The sequence below is a fragment of the Rana temporaria genome, chromosome 3 (assembly GCF_905171775.1).
Source record: "Rana temporaria chromosome 3, aRanTem1.1, whole genome shotgun sequence".
NCBI lineage: Eukaryota > Metazoa > Chordata > Amphibia > Anura > Ranidae > Rana > Rana temporaria.
The window spans coordinates 409249392-409265497 of record NC_053491.1 but is presented as its reverse complement, the minus strand read 5'-3'; the positions used below and the strand labels follow the sequence as shown (position 1 = coordinate 409265497).

The window sequence follows — 16106 nt, the reverse complement described above, 5'->3', positions numbered from 1 at the left end:
AAACAGTCGTGTGTAGGCTTTAACAACGGGGAAAATAACGTGCATGCTCAGAAGAAAGTTATGAGAAGGGAAATTTGCATAATCAGCCCAAAGGGTGTTGCCAATCGAATGGAACTTCCCCTTTATGGTGCCGTTGTACGTGTTGTTAGTCACCGCGCTTTGCTCAAGCATTTTTTTTTCATGATCGTGTGTATGCAAGGCAGGCTTGATAAGAATCACGTCCATGACATGAAAAATTGTCCTGAGTACGTGGCTTTATGTTCAAGCTCATGCTGTTTTTCTTACAGTAGACCAGATGAAAAATGCAGAGGTTACTTTCTGCGAAAACCAGTTTTATGGCTGCCATTCTAAAAACTTGAATTATTAATAATATTCTCTTTATTTATAGGGACATGGATAGCGGTAGTAGTGAGCACCCCAATATCAGCAAAATTCAGAAACAGATTCAGGTACACTTGTTCTACTTCTCTGGCCATTCAGTAATTCATGGAAATGTGTAGTTAGCCATATTAATTACACAGCCTTTCATTTGTCTTCTGCCCTAGCGCTAAACTTGCGAGACATTTGGTATTTGGTATGGGCCCCAGCAGCCAGTTGTTTGTATATTTTTAGCCTCTGTGTTTTCTGAACGGTAAAGGGGAATTTCATTGTTTCTATTAGCTAAAGTATTTGGGTTATTAATTATTTCACACTTTTTCTGTGCTGTTCTTTTTTTTTTTTTGTGTATTTATTTTCTCTGACGGTGACCTTTTATATTTGATTTTGTTGAGAGAAATATCAAATGCAGAGCCAGTCATTTTTATTAGAGCTGTAAGAAACACTTACTTGTAAATGGTAGTAATCTCTAGCAGTCTCTACCAGCCTGTCCTCAGTCTCCAGCCATGCCTATGCCATTGCTGGGTTCTGTAAAACATTTTCCGTAGCATGCCCATGGTGTAGTCTACAGACAATCTACTGTAGTAGGCCCATGGTGTAGTCTGTAGTCTATCTACTGTACAATGCCTGTGGTGTAGTCTGCAGACCATCAAAGTAGCATTTTGGTATAGTCTGTAGACCATCTACTGTAGAACGACTGCAGTGTAGTTTGTAGACAGTATTCTGTAGCATGCTCTCAGTGCAGTGTAATCTGTAGCCCAGCTATTATAGCATGTCTGTGTTGTAGCCTGTAGACCATTTAGTGTAGCATGCCTGTGGTGTAGTCTGTAGATCATCTACTGTAGCATGCCCACTGTGTAGTGTGTAGACCATCTCCTGTAGCATGGCCACTGTGTAGTTTGTAGACCATGTCCTGTAGCATGCCCACTGTGTATTGTGTAGACCATCTCCTGTAGCATGCCCACTGTGTATTGTGTAGACTGAGTCTCCTGTAGCATGCCCAGGAAATATGGGGCCCCTTACACAGCTTCAGGCATGGGCCCCCTGGAGCAGAGAACCGGGGGGGGGGGTGCTACCGCCTCAAATTGAGAAGCGGGGGGGTGCCGCCGCTAATTGAGAAGCGGGGGGTGCCACAAATTGGGGGGGTTGCCCCGGGACCTCTGGGCCCCTTACAAAAAAAAAAGAAAAAACACAAATATATATATATATATATAAAAAGGAGGGTTGCTCTGGGGACCTCTGGGCCCTTTAATAAAAATAAAAAAAATAAAAAAATATATGAAAAAAACTAAATAAAAAAAAAATTATAAAAAAAAGGAAAAAGGGGGTTGCCATCCGGGGCCCTGGTGTGACCCTCTGGGCCCTTTAATAAAATATATATAATAAAATATATATATTCTATTCCTTTATTTTAAAAAATTTAATAAAGGAATAGAAAAATATCCGGGGCCCTTACAGGTGTACTGCCTGTACCCCCCTAATGGCGGCCCTGAGCATGCCCACTGTGTAGAGTCTCCTTTAGCATGCCTGAAGTGTAGTTTGTAGACCATGTCATGTAGCATGACTGCAATGTAGTTTGTACATAATTTCCTGTAGTATGACTGCAGTGTAGGTTGTAAATAATTTCCTGTAGTATGACTGCAGTGTAGTTTGTAGACCATCTCCTGTAGCATGACTGCTGTGTAGTTTGTAGACCATCTCCTGTAACATGACTGCTGTGTAGTTTGTAGACCATCTCCTGTAGCATGCTTGCACCCTCTAACTATCTCCTGAAGTATGTCCAGTTTCTGACTGTTTTCTATTGCATTACATATACTGAAAATTATGTACAACCCCTTGGTGATGTCAGGGGTTACACTCGAGGCCTCCTATGTCAAGTAAGGTGATTACTACTGTTCTAATGTATTGAAATAACAAATAACTATTATTTTGTCAGGGACAGCAACAAAGCATTTTCTATCACTCTTCTCTAAAATATGTTGCGTTTATTAGTGCAGCTAAATGCTTTAAAGAAGAAGTCTGGACTCAAGCTAACTAAGCCTAAAACTTCTCCCACCCACTTTCTAATGTTAACTACCCTGTAGAAAGAAGATGCTTATATTTACCTATTCTCAGGGCATTTCAGTTCCGTTACATGATCAGCATCCTGAGGCTGGCTTCAGGGGAGTGGAGGGACAGCTGATAATAGATAGTAAGGCTATGGGTGACATCACCACCCTGGCATTCCATCTGTTGTCAGCACTCTCCTCTCCCCTGAAGCTGGTCACTGGGAGGTTACTTGACTGGACCAGAGCACTTTGAGAACAGGTAGGTATATGCATCTTCCCTTTACAGGGTAGTTAGCAAAGTAGTTAGAAGGTGGGTGGGAGCTGGTTTAAAGTGGTTATAAAGATTATTTTTTTATATAAAAATAACAAACATGCCTATACTTACCTGCTCCGTGCAGGTAAGTATAGAAAAATCCTCTTTTTTCTGGGTCCCCCGCAAGTGCTCCAGGCATCGCCTCCTCATCGGGTGCCCCCAGGCAAAGCTGCTTTCCCTGATGGCACCTGTGCGTGGTCACTCCCAAACCCCGCTGCCGCCACCATTGACACAAACAGTGGGACTCGGCCCCACCCCCGCGTCACCGGTTTTGATTGACAGCAGCGGGAGCCAATCAACACCGCTGCTATCAATCTGTCCAATGAGGAGAGAGTCAGCGGTGGGAGCCACTATGCTCGTGCACATCGCTGGATTAGATGGGCTCAGGTAAGGAAAAGAGGGGGGGGGGGTCTAGGGGGAGCTGCAGCACAGAAGGTTTTTTACCTTAGTACATACATTGAATTAAGGTGGAAAGCTTAAGGCTTTAGAACCACTTTAAGCTTAGTTAGTTCTAGCCTGGAGTTCCACATTCAATTTGAAGTTTAATTTGTTTATATTTTAACTTCCCTGCTTCTTCCTTGCCCCCGTCAACATGCTATTTTTTTTCCATCACATACCTTAGTTTAGATCCAGTGGTATCATCACTGAGTCGTTGTGGAATGATGACAGATCACAGCTGGTGGGAGGTGCTACAGCCAGCAGCTACAGCTCCTATTGCACACTGTGAGAGGCTCACCATATGCATTGAAATTAGAGTAAAAATATTCAGAGGAGCCTGTACACCTGTTCAACATAAGGCTGGAGTTCAGCTTTCATGATTTTTAAATCAAGGACAGTAATGTACAAAATAAAATATTATAAATAGCAATATTAAAAAATGCTATGAATTTTGTGTTATAGGCGTAACCATTAATATAAACCATTTGCCTTGAAAGTCTTGAAATGAAAAACAAGACCTTTACCTGACTATTCTTACCACTGTGTACACAGAGAGTTACTCATGAGATGGACATGTGTTATGGGAAGACAGGAAGCTTGTTCCGCAGCGGGTCCCGGCAGACGCTCTTCTCCAGCCAGCTGATACGTTACGCCGATTTGTATGCAGCTACGTTCCTGAACCTCCTCTACTATCCATTCAGCTACTTGTTTCGTGCATTGCCTGTACTGGTGAGTCCCTGTTACACCAAAATGAGATACATTTCACAATACTGACCCTCCGAGCATAGCAGGTGCCACATATCCTCCAAACACAATTAAAAATTTGTTATATGGGCTTTATAGCTTTCCCTTCAATTAAATGTCCAATACAAACAGTTGTTAAAAAGAGGGAGCTCAGACAGTGTTTTAATTATTGGCAACAGGGAAGTGAAAAACTGCACTGAGTTGACATAACTTAAGCCTTTGCGGTTGTGTTACGCCACAGGAAAGACACATGGAATAACATCTGGTTTTATTTAATGTTTCATCCCAGTCATTTTGGTTGTTTGTTTGGGGCCCCCCAGTGGGAGAGTGCCTGAATAGAATTTTAGAAATGGCTAAAGCTAAAAAAAAAATACAGAATATGCTTATGAATACGTGTGTATGATGATGGAGACAAAACCAAGATTTTGCACCCATTTGTGTTTGCAGGCATGGTGGTCTGCATAAGCTATGGTGTGTAAACAGTGTGCAGAAGATGGCATTTGGATATCCCTGTCTACTGGCTTGAAACAAGACAAGCTCCATACAGATATTCCTAGCAGACAACGCAGCTCTATTCCTTAATTTTTAATAGTCCAGGAGTGTGTAGCGATGGCCAAGCACAACTAAACTTAAAAAATAAAGATGTCACAAATTGGGAATGGGCTTTACTACTGCACCTTCAAAGGACCTGTGTTGATGGGGTATTGTTCCCTTCAGAACTACTTGTCCACCAATATACTGTAAGGCTGGCCATACATAGTCGAATTTCGAAAATAATTTTCTTTTGAATATCAGAAAATGTGTGAGTTTTGTGATCTGATGGTGCCACCATTCATTTTCGAAATTCGACCAATCAAGCCTTCAATTTTTAGAAGAAAGAGCATGCAGGTAAACAGAAAACACACCGATTCATATCATCGTAAATCAAACATTCCCAACATCCCATACATAGATCAAACAGTAAAGAAGTGGAGACTGCTAACAGAAGGGAACCACAACGTATGCCAAGCTCACAGGAATCTTCCACCCCCCGCATGACCAAGTTTTTGCGGCTGAAGACAATTTTGTCAGAGATAGGAGTGTCGAGCTTAGTAGAAACTGATTCGAACAGGCATAATACCTTAATGTCCGCACCAATGAGATAGCTGAGAAAGTAAAAGCAAAATAAGCAAAGAGTGCAAGGGGGAGGAAGAAACAGCAAGAAAAAAAAGGGGGAGGGGAAGGAGGTAAGGGGGGTGGGGGAGTGGGATAATATCACCCTACAGTCACATCCACTCCACTTGGGGAGCATTCAGAGTCCATTCTCTCAAGCTGCTAGCTGTCCGTATTCCTCAGAGAAGTAGAATTTATGCCAGTGATACCATGTTTTGGAAAATTTCTCATTTAGGCCTCTTTCCGTAGCTATCAAGTCTTCCATGTCATGTATATCTTTTACCCTTTTCAACCAACCGGCCACCGACGGAGGCTGGGTCTGCTTCCAGTTCAGAGGAATGCAGCCTTTTGCCGCAGTGATCAGGAGCGGCAATGTGGACTTTCTTTAGCTCTTACTAGGGATTTTGTGGTGGTGCTGAAGGAAGAGCTCTGGAGTCAGCGGTAACTCCCGGTCCGTGAATTTCTGGACAATACGATGTACCTCTGTCCAGAAGGGTCTTAGAATGCGGCATGACTAAAAACGTGGAGGAGCGTTCCAACCTCCTCCCCTCATAAATCTGTGCTCTGGGGGAACATTCTGTGTATCTTTTTCGGAGTGTAGTACCAACGGGACAGAATTTTATATCCTATCTCCTGGTGTCTTGCACAGATAGAAGTTTTTTGGGCAAAGAGAATGATCCGGTCTATTTGCTTCCCGGTGAGTTGCAAGCCCAGCTCTCGCTCCCAGATGGTAACATAAGGAGGTCTATAGTCCGGGGGCGGAGATACAAGTATCTGGTACATTAGGGAGATTGCGTGTCTGAACAAGAAATGGTCCAGGCATAATAGCTCAAATGGTGTCAGCTGCCGCCCATAGGCGGTCGGAGAGGGTAATGTGCGGATGTAGTGGGACAGCTGAATCTTCTGCCAGAATGAGAGTCCATTTAGGGCTGGATCATCTAGAATTTGTTGGCGATTCCGCCACTGACCGTTAATGAGAAAATGTCGCACCTGAGACCTCTCGATCAGTTTTAATTACAGGAATCTAGGGTCCCAAGCCTTCAATTTAACCTTGCTTTTCTTTTCTTTCCAGGAATTTTCTTTTCTTGCACAAGCGCATTTCTTTTTCGATAACATTTCTCACATGATTCTCCCATAATCAATTTGAAAATCATCAGTTTTTCCAAAAATATCCAACATGTCCGATTACTCAAATTCGATAGCCGCACAAAAATTGGCTTTTGCTGCAGCCCACTAATGGTGCGAAATACGAACGAAAATTCTTAGATAAGATTTTGGAAAGAAAATTACTTTGAAATTCGACCCATGTATGGGAATTAAAAAGCAGGTAAAAATCAAAATGAGGTCACCTGCACCTACAATTAATTCTCAGAATGATCTCAAAAGCATGCTGAATGTACCCACTGAAGTTCATGGGCAGAGGCCCTTATTCTACTGCCCCAAGCACAGGAAGGCTGTACTATGGCAAATTTAGCCCTTGATTGGCAACACTGGCACTTTGCATTTGCTCCTTTATTACTGGTGACACCTATTCTCATTTAATTTCTACATTATAAATCCAGACGTATAAATGAAAGTTATTGTCATCATCACTTAAAGTGATACTAAACATACAATGTTTAATTGCCATTATGCCTTCTATTTATATATAAAGTTCATGCCACTGTATTTAATTTAAAAGAAAAAACATGTCACATGACGTTTCCCAGGTCTTAGTATTCTGCTGTTGTATGAATCTGCACCAGTGGTGGCTGTCCATTAGGGGTGCCGCCCCCCTAATCCATTAACCCAGGAGCTCCACCCCCTAATCTACATGCAGGGCTCAGGACGCATGCATTTTAATGTTTTTTTTTTTTTTTAAGCACATGTTTAGAGCCCGAGGCTCCAAAAAAGGGTGGGCTTGGGGTGCAGGGCACTGCACCCTGAGCCCACCCCGTTGTGTGACAATAGCAAATTAATATTCGCTATTTTCTTCCCAATTCTCTTCCCGGGACAATCAGGAGGCGGGTTCTAAGACCCGATTAGAAGAGAGGAGAAGCGACCGCATTGGCATTCCTCGGTGTCTCCTGCTTGGTGGCCAATGCGGTCGCTTCTCCTCTCTGCTAACAAATCTGTCTGCCAGTAAAGCCAGCGACCTCGATGGGGCAAGTGCGGGGTTCCTGGCGGTCAGATTTGTTTGCCATCCTCCTAAAAAAATGGAGCACCAGCCACCACTGGTCTGCACAGCGTTGATTGGTGCTGTATAGGTCACATGACAAAAATGTTTTTTTTAGAATAGAGAATTAATGTAAATATTTAATAACAAAAAAACAGCTAATGCTTAATACAAATGTATTTTTCAAAGCAAGTATGTTTATTATTGTTTTGCAGTAACATGGTGTAGGCCAGGGGTGGCCAACCAGTGGCCCGCGACCTCCTGCTCTTGAATGGGGAGTTGACAAACCCAGATCGCAGGTTGCCAACCATCCATACCACAGCATTAGTGTTGTAAATGAAGCTTGTGGTAGAGGAAGAAAGCGGCTGCAGAGCAGAGCCCCATAAGCCAATGCTTCCTGTACAGCGCTAGCTTTTGCCATGGGCGGAGTCTATGGCAAAGTTCAGCTAACCAGCAGGATAGACACAGGTGCAGTATGCTGCACCCGCGGTGTGGGCAGACCGCAGCACATCATTGTGAAAGCAGTCTTAGGCAGTCTATCACACAATCGGCCCGACCCAATCGGATCCTCAATTCACCTCTATAGAGAGGCAGATGTAAACAGACTTGGAGGCGGAGGAGGGAGTAGGTTGTCATTTACCACTGTGTATACAACTACATGTGTGACTCTATAGTCACATGAGCCTTTCAGATAAGGAGCAAACAAAAAGCTTAGAAGAGAAGTGAAACTGGAGCATGCTACAGAAAAATGCTCTAGTGAACACAATGTAATATAGCATGAATTGACAGTTTTCAATAATTTGGGTTTAATGACACTTTAACACATTTATACTTTACAGATGCCACATGAATCCACAGTGGACTATGTAAGTGTGGACGGTGCGGATACTAGCAAGGCACTCGATCAGCAGTTGAAACACATCAAAAGGGAACATGTAAGTGCTTGACATCTGTGTCACCATGTTACAGTGCCTTGAAAAGGTATTCCTACCCCTTTGAAATTTCCCACATTTTGAAGAGTAGCAAAAAGAAAGCCATTGTTGAAAGAAAGCCATAAGAAGTCCTGCTTGCAGCTTGCGAGAAACCATGTGGGGGACACAGCAAACATGTGGAAGAAAGTGCTCTGATCAAATGAGACCAAAATTTTTAATTTTGGACTAAAAACAAAACACTATATGTGGAGGAAAACTTAGGCCCCGTACAGACGACCGAACATGTCTGCTGAAACTGGTCCGCGGACCAGTTTCAGCAGACATGTTCGGTCGTGTGTAGGCCCGAGCGTGCAGGATTCCAGCAAACATTTGCCCGCCGGGCCTTTTCCCAGCGGGCAAATATTTCTGGACTTGTTTTAAAACAGTCCGCTGGAATCCTGCCCGCTCGGACATGTTCGGTCGTCTGTACAGACCTACCGTACATGTCCGAGCGGCCGCCATCCCTCGCATGCGTCGAATGACTTTGACGCATGCGTGGAAGCATTTAACTGGCAGGCCCGCCCACGTCGCCGCGTCATCGTCACGGCGACGGTGCGGACACGCCACGCGTATTGTTTACGCGCGGATTTCTGTATGATGGTGAGTACAGCCATCGTACAGAAATCCCCGGGCAGACATGTATGGTGAAAACGGTCCGACGGACCGGTTTCATCGTACATGTTTGCTCGTCAGTACCCGGCATAACACTGCACATCACCCTAAACACACCATCTCCACCCTGAAACATGGTGGTGGCAGCATCATGTTGTGGGGATGCTTTTCTTCAGCAGGGACAGAGAAGATGGTCAGAGTTGATGGGAAAATGGATGGAGACAAATACAGGGCAATCTTAGAAGAAAAAATGAATTAAAGTATAGCCTCTAAAATACATAAACACTATAATAGATAGTACCATCATTCAGGAATTTGAATATAGAAATATGTAGAAATATAAGTGAAACCAAGTTTTAAGAATGCAGATTGTAACGGTCAGGGGTTAACACCGTTTACGATATTCCATTCCACCAACCCAAGACAGCTTATCCGACACTCCACAATCCAGCAGACACGATCCATATGGATTTTCCCAGAATAACGAGACACAAGCTCTGTTCTCTGATTCCAAATGAATGAATACTTTAATGGTAAACTCAGCTCTTCTTATACAGTTAGCAACAAAATATGGACAATGACTCAACTCCACCCACAACATTACACAAGGAACTTCAATACACATTCCTTTAGATAATGACATTCAGATAATCTACATGAACTAATTACTAATCATTACCCAGACGTTCTGACTCCACAATAAGTTATTCTCACCTGCTACACAATACACATTCCTTTGTAGACGTAAGTCAGACGTCTGACCTTTAGAGGGTGCTAAGTCACAACACATATCATCAATAGAACTTCACACAATGAAAGGTTCTTGAGAGGCAGACTTAATTAGCACAATAGACAATAGAATGCAATCACAGCAAACTTTTATATCACTACAGCCAGGTAGACTTAATTAGCACCTCGACAGTCTATGTACCACATTGAATGAGTCACTCTCCTATTGGCCTGTTGGTGTCAGAATTAACAACTTGTAATATTTCAAGATATCCTGCAATACAGGAATTATCATTATTGTCCCATCTCCTGTAATTCATGATATCATTTCTCAGTCATCCTATGCCCCTATTGGACATAGGATGACCCTAGACCAAAGAGTCATTAGTGAAGCTGGCACAGGAGTACCCTGCATCCTTCAAAAGTCTCTGGGTATCACGGGCCATTCCGTTACACAGATAAAAAACAAAAATACGATTTATTGATTACAACGTCGAAAAGGCATATAGACTTCTACAGTATTAAAATAGTGACAGCCATACACAACACCAGTATAATGGTCCCCAAAGGGCAAAAATCACAATGGGTTTGAGGGTCACCAATGCCGCTTCATCAGGAGCATATCTAAAATTGGGTTGACAAATCAGTCAATAGTTATACATTGGACAAGCATGAAAATAAAATCCAACCTGCGTAGAACAGGAAGTCTCCACCCTGATGCCAGAACATAGCACTGTATCCTGCATGTAGTCAAGGTTACATACAGTGCTGAGAGAAGCTTAATGTCTTAGGCTGGCCATAGATGAGTAGGATTGAACAAAGATTCTTAGATTTTTTTTTTTTATAAGAAACTTTGTTCATTTTTGTAATCATCAGTAGGTCAAATTGACCATAATTTTCGACTGCATCGACAAGAAAATTGAACATTTTTCTCAGAGCAATTTCTGTATGTGGTTTTCATTCAGTAAAGTCCATTACTTCTAAAATCAAATATTAAAAATAAATGAACGCTTTAAATGGTATTCAAATGTTGATAATTTTTGTAAGAATTTTCCTAATGCCGCGTACACACCATCACATGTGATGAAAAAAACGTCATTTTTTGTGTAGTAAAAAAACAACGTTTTTGAAACTTCATTTTTAAAAACGACGTTGCCTACACACCATCGTTTTTTCAAAATGCTCTAGCATGTATGTTCAGCACTCTTTCCCATTGAAGCTTGCTTCATAACTTGCTTCTCAGCATGCGCGGGTTTAAAAATGACACAAAAAATTTAAGCATGTTTCAATTTTTAATTTGTCGTTTTTCACAAGACATAAAACAAAGTTTTCCCCCACACACGGTCATTTTAATTGACGTTTTTCAAAACGTCGTTTTTTTTCATCACATAAAGTGATGGTGTGTACGCGGCATAAGACTTTTCCTTAGAAACTCAGGGCCAAATTGACAGAAGAAGTACGCCAGCGTATCTACTGATACACCAGCGTACTTTCAAATTTCCAGCGTCGTATCTTTAGTTTGAATCCTCAAACCAAGATACGACGGCTTCTGGCTTCGATCCGACAGGCGTACGACTTCGTACGCCTTCGGATCATAGGTGCAATACTTCGGCACCCGCTGGGTGGAGTTTGTTTTGTTTTCCGCGTTGGGTATGCTAATTAGCTTTTTCCGGCGATCCACGAAGGTACGCGCGGCCATCGCATTCTCTTACGTCGTCGCTAGTCGGCTTTTCCCGGCGTATAGTTAAAGCTGCTATTTCGTGGCGTATAGATAGACCTGCCATGTTAAAGTATGGCCGTTGTTCCCGCGTCAAATTTTTTTTTTTTTTTTTTTGCGTAAGTCGTCCGTGAATAGGAAAGGACGTAACTCACTTCTACGTTCAGAAAATGACGTCGGTGCGATGTCATTTCGTGCAAAGCACGGCGGGAAATTTCAAAACGGAGCATGCGCATTTGAATCTGCGCGGGGATGTGCTTCATTTAAATGAATCACGCCCCCTACCCGCCCAATTTGAAATACGCGCCGAGAAATACACTACGCCGCCGTAACTTACGGCGCAAAATCTTCCTGGATTCGAAATTCCGCCAGGTAAGATACGGCGGCGTAGCGCATCTCTGATACGCTGCGCCAGGGCAAATGCCTCTGAATCTGGCCCTTAGATTGAAATTCTATCCATCTATGGCCAGCTTTAAGGAAGCAAATTGTTAATTTGTGCCAGCTTGGCAAGTCAAAAATCCTGCTTCCTTAATCATACCTCACAGGAGAGCACCCTCATGAATACTCGCGTGCTGTGGCCAGACTGAAAGACAGACACAAACTGAAAATGTTTTACCCCATTGCAACATGCAGGTAGCTCTGGTGAAGTAGAAATATAGGGATGTGGCAGTAGGAATCCTTGATATCCAGGGAAATACCCCAGATGGAGGTGAGCAACAACTGAACGTACAGATTCCATACTGAACATACAAGAAACATGTTCAAGCGGTTCAAGTCCAGAATGGGCCACACATCGCCATCTAGCCTGGGCACCATAAACAGGTTGGAACCTTTCTGGTTCTGGAACAGGTAACGCCCCCTGAAAAAGCAACCGATCCAGAGGAAGTAACAAGGTTTTTGTTGTTGATTGCAGTAGGCACCTTTTACAGTATGAATCATGGAGGTGGCAAGATGCAAAACTCCATATTTTAGCCTCAGGACACATCCTTTTGTATCCAGACTTGAGATATCCCAAATCAATATGGCTGCCAAGGTCACCAAGCGTCACCCACACTCGCCCCTTCATTAGAAAGTTTTATTGCCTGCCTTGGCAGTCTTGGAGCTTCTCTTTGTTTTTTAAAGAAAACTTTTTTTGTTTCGGCCCCAAGTTCTGACAGAAAAGAAAAATAAACCTTCTTGGCTTTAGATGAAGATGGTTTCTGCTTCGAAGGATTCTGACACCAAGAGCTCTTTCCTCCTGTATTTTTTTTGGATACATGTATCCAGAGCATTGCAAAAAAGGGATTCACCCTCAAATGGCAGATTTTCCATCTCCTTATTGCGTGGAAGTTCTGCTTCTGTCACAGCACTCACCTCATGTGCACCGATATAAGCAGGTAAGAGTGGCCAGAGAAAATCTCCCAATCCATCACTAAAGAAGAGCAATGCTTCAGAGAAGAGCTCCAAGTGGTGTCTGGCCAATGAACTAGACCCAAGGTGCTTTTGCCATGCTTTTTGCCCATACCAACAAAGTCTTACAAACCCTCAGATACAATTATGGTTCGTTTGGCCACAAAAAAGGACACCTTTAAAGAGAGCCTCAAACCTTTCGCCCACAGGGGTACTGTAAGGGTCTTCTTCCAGCAAGATACTGCAGGGAACAGCAGGGAGAGCGCAAATATCCTGTCCAAATCTTCTTCAGTCTGGCAATGCAATGGAAAGGACTTGGTTGGTTTGGGCACTTTCCAAGACCCTAAACCTGACACATTAGACCCTGAAGATTCTGGTAGCAACAATTTAAAGCTCCTATGGACCACTTCGGGAAAAACTCACTGTGGATCATTGTAACCAAGACACGGAGGTCTGGGTATGCTCTTCAAAACATTCTCTGCCTTGGAAGATTCAGCTTCCTCAGATCCTCCCTCCTCTACTTTCAACTCAAGAAAGAGCTTTAGGGGGAAGTGACAAGGTAGCTCCTGTGGCGACACAGACCTAGACCTCTTATGGCTCATCCCTCCGCAAATGCTCATGGATATCTGATAGTGGTTTCAATGCAGAGGAAAAGGCAGCTGAGAATCATTCCTTGGACACAAAGGTCTGTGAGAAAGGAGCCCCTAAAGGAGTCAGTGAAAAAACAGATGTTGTCAGAGCCAGTTTTGCTGCCCCATAAATGAGTTGGTAGAAGTACAGTCATCTAAAATCCGTGTTTAACCACTTGCCCACCAGGTAAATTCTGGCACTTCTCTCCTTCATGTGAAAATCACAATTTTTTTGCTAGAAAATTTATCAGAACCCCCAAACATTATATATTTTTTTTTAGCAGACATCCTAGGGAATAAAATGGCAGTCATTGCAATACTTTTTGTCACACCGTATTTGCGCAGCGGTCTTACAAGCGCACTTTTTTTGGATAAAAATCACTTTTTTGAATTAAAAAATAAGACAACAATACATTTTGCCCAATTTTTTTATATATTGTGAAAGATAATGTTACGCCGAGTAAAATGATACCCAACATGTCACGCTTAAAAATTGCGCCCGCTCGTGGCATGGCGTCAAACTTTTACCCTTAAAAATCTCGATAGGCGACGTTTAAAAAATTCTACAGGTTGCAATTTTTGAGTTGCAGAGTAGGTCTAGGGCTAGAATTATTGCTCTCGCTCTAACGATCGCGGCGATACCTCACTTGTGTGGTTTGAATACCGTTTTCATATGCGGGCGCTACTCGCGTATGCGTTTACTTCTGCGCGCGAGCTCGTCGGGACGGGGCGCTTTAAAAAATTTTTTTTTGGTTTTCTTATTTATTTTTATTTAGTTTTATAATTTTTTACACTGAAAAAAATAAAATAAAAAAAATTGATCACTTTTATTCCTATTACAAGGAATGTAAACATCCCTTGTAATAGAAAAAAGCATGACAGGTCCTCTTAAATATGAGATCTGGGGTCAAAAAGACCTCAGATCTCATAATTAGACTTAAATGCAAAAAAAAAAATAAAAAAAAAAAATGTCATTTTTTCAAATGACAAAAAAAAAATGTTTCTTTAAGAGGCTGGGCGGGACTGACGTTTTGACGTCACTTCCGCCCAGCAGAGCTATGAGGACGGGTGAAGGAGATTTCTCCTTCAGTCCCGTCCCCGCTCAGCTGCCGGACACATCCGATCCCCTCCGCCGCTACCGACGGCTCCGGTAAGCGGCGGAGGGCGCGGGAGAGCGGCGGGAGGGGGGGGGGCCCCTCTCCCGCCACCGATAACGGCGATCTCGCGGCGAATCCGCCGCGGAGACCGCCGTTATCGTGTACACCACCGCCCCCTGCAAAGATGAATATCTCGGTTGTGGCAGCAGCTGCTGCCGTTATCGAGATATTCAACTTTAAAAAGGAGGACGTCTTTTTGACATGGGGCGGTGGTCAAGAGGTTAAGTCCTCCTGGTCCCGATTTGATTAGTGCCATATCCACCAAAAAGACCGGTCCATTGCCGAAATACAATACAAACAAAATAAAAAAATGAGGCAATGCTAGGAGTGGAAGGGGTTATGCTGGACAGTGTCAAGATTTGCCAGCGTCCATACACAATCTAAGAATTAACTCTCCTGTAATGTGTAGAAAAATAGATTTAAGAACCAACATATGATTTCAAATGACTGGGCTGCACATCTCTATATACACAGACACCCTCCTATTCTGCAAGCAGACATCCCTATACACAGCTGGCTGATGCACTCCCATTCCAACATAGATCCATCAGCCAGTGCATGTAAACGGAAAAGACCAATGTAAGTTTTGGATAAAGTGGAGAGGGCTTAGAAATAAATACCTGTAGAGTTTCGATCTGTGTCCTTGCGGGCATGCACCTCTTTGTCCCCATAGATGTGACATGAAATCTTCCCAGTTTCAAAATGTTTTCAAATCATGTGTCCCATTGTAAAAGTTACCTTTACATTTTCCCCATAGAGAACCTTTATCAGGATAAGGATTTGTTTTCCCAACTGAGGCATAATAACCCTTCTGCACTTTATACAAAATTAAGAAACGTTTTGACTAGCGTTACACACCAACCCCCCCCCCCCCCCCCTTACAAACTTTTATTGAACAGGGGTTAAATAGTAAAAGAAAGGCTCTTTTTCCCTTTACAGGTTCAAGAAGACTGGATCAAGCTGATGAACACTGCCAGGTTAAGTCTCGAGGACTCACCTGCGATAAAGAATGAACCAGAGAAGAAGCCACCATTCGTCATGCTCTACTAACATCACTGAGTAGACATAGAATTGCAGAGGGAGATGTGCACTGTTTAAACATTTAGAATTAGCATTGCCATTTCCTGCATTCATGATGTCCATGCTATATTAAGCTCTGTAGCGATCTGTTAAGTTTTACTGGTTACCATTACAACTTATTCAAAACACAGTCAAGGGATTAGGTTTACTTTAAGACTATGCAAATGTACCAGAACTATGCCACACATCAACATAATATAGTAGTTCTGAAGAACATGTATGTATGGTATCTAAGCTGCTCCAAAAGTTGCACTGAAATCATGACAGTCTAGAAAACTTCAAGATGACAGCCACTTGAGTAGGTTGCAACTGGTATGAAATGCTGCTCTCTAGTGGTCAGCATGGGAATGTCATGAAGCTAGACTCTTTCTAATCTGCAACAGTATTAGGTTAGATTTGACACACACAAAAAAAAAACGTTGGTCTATTTCTATTATGTGTAACAATTAAATGGAAACATCATAAGCCGATGTTCTTTCAGTAATTTCCTGCAGCCCTTGTACCAATGAACAATGAAGGAAATGTGGTTGGCCAATTCATCTCAATGATAATGCAATCTAAAAGTGATTAAAAAGCTAGTGATTACCAAAATACAAT

The 16106-nt window shown here is 42.7% G+C and overlaps 1 protein-coding gene across 2 annotated transcripts in view; it reads left to right on the top strand.

Moving 5' to 3' along the window:
• The window catches only part of LOC120933045 (cytosolic purine 5'-nucleotidase-like), a 75757-nt gene extending 60052 nt beyond the window's left edge, over positions 1-15705 (top strand). Inside the window, exons 15-18 of one of the 2 annotated variants that reach the window (XM_040345991.1) lie at positions 389-449; positions 3727-3903; positions 8065-8160; positions 15369-15705. In XM_040345991.1, coding sequence (XP_040201925.1) covers positions 389-449; positions 3727-3903; positions 8065-8160; positions 15369-15479 — 445 coding nt within the window. In that variant the 3' untranslated portion in view covers positions 15480-15705. Of the gene's footprint in view, positions 1-388; positions 450-2224; positions 2393-3726; positions 3904-8064; positions 8161-15368 lie in introns of those variants that run through there. The other variant, XM_040345992.1, reaches the window with a different exon arrangement.
• Positions 15706-16106: the final 401 nt, after the last annotated feature.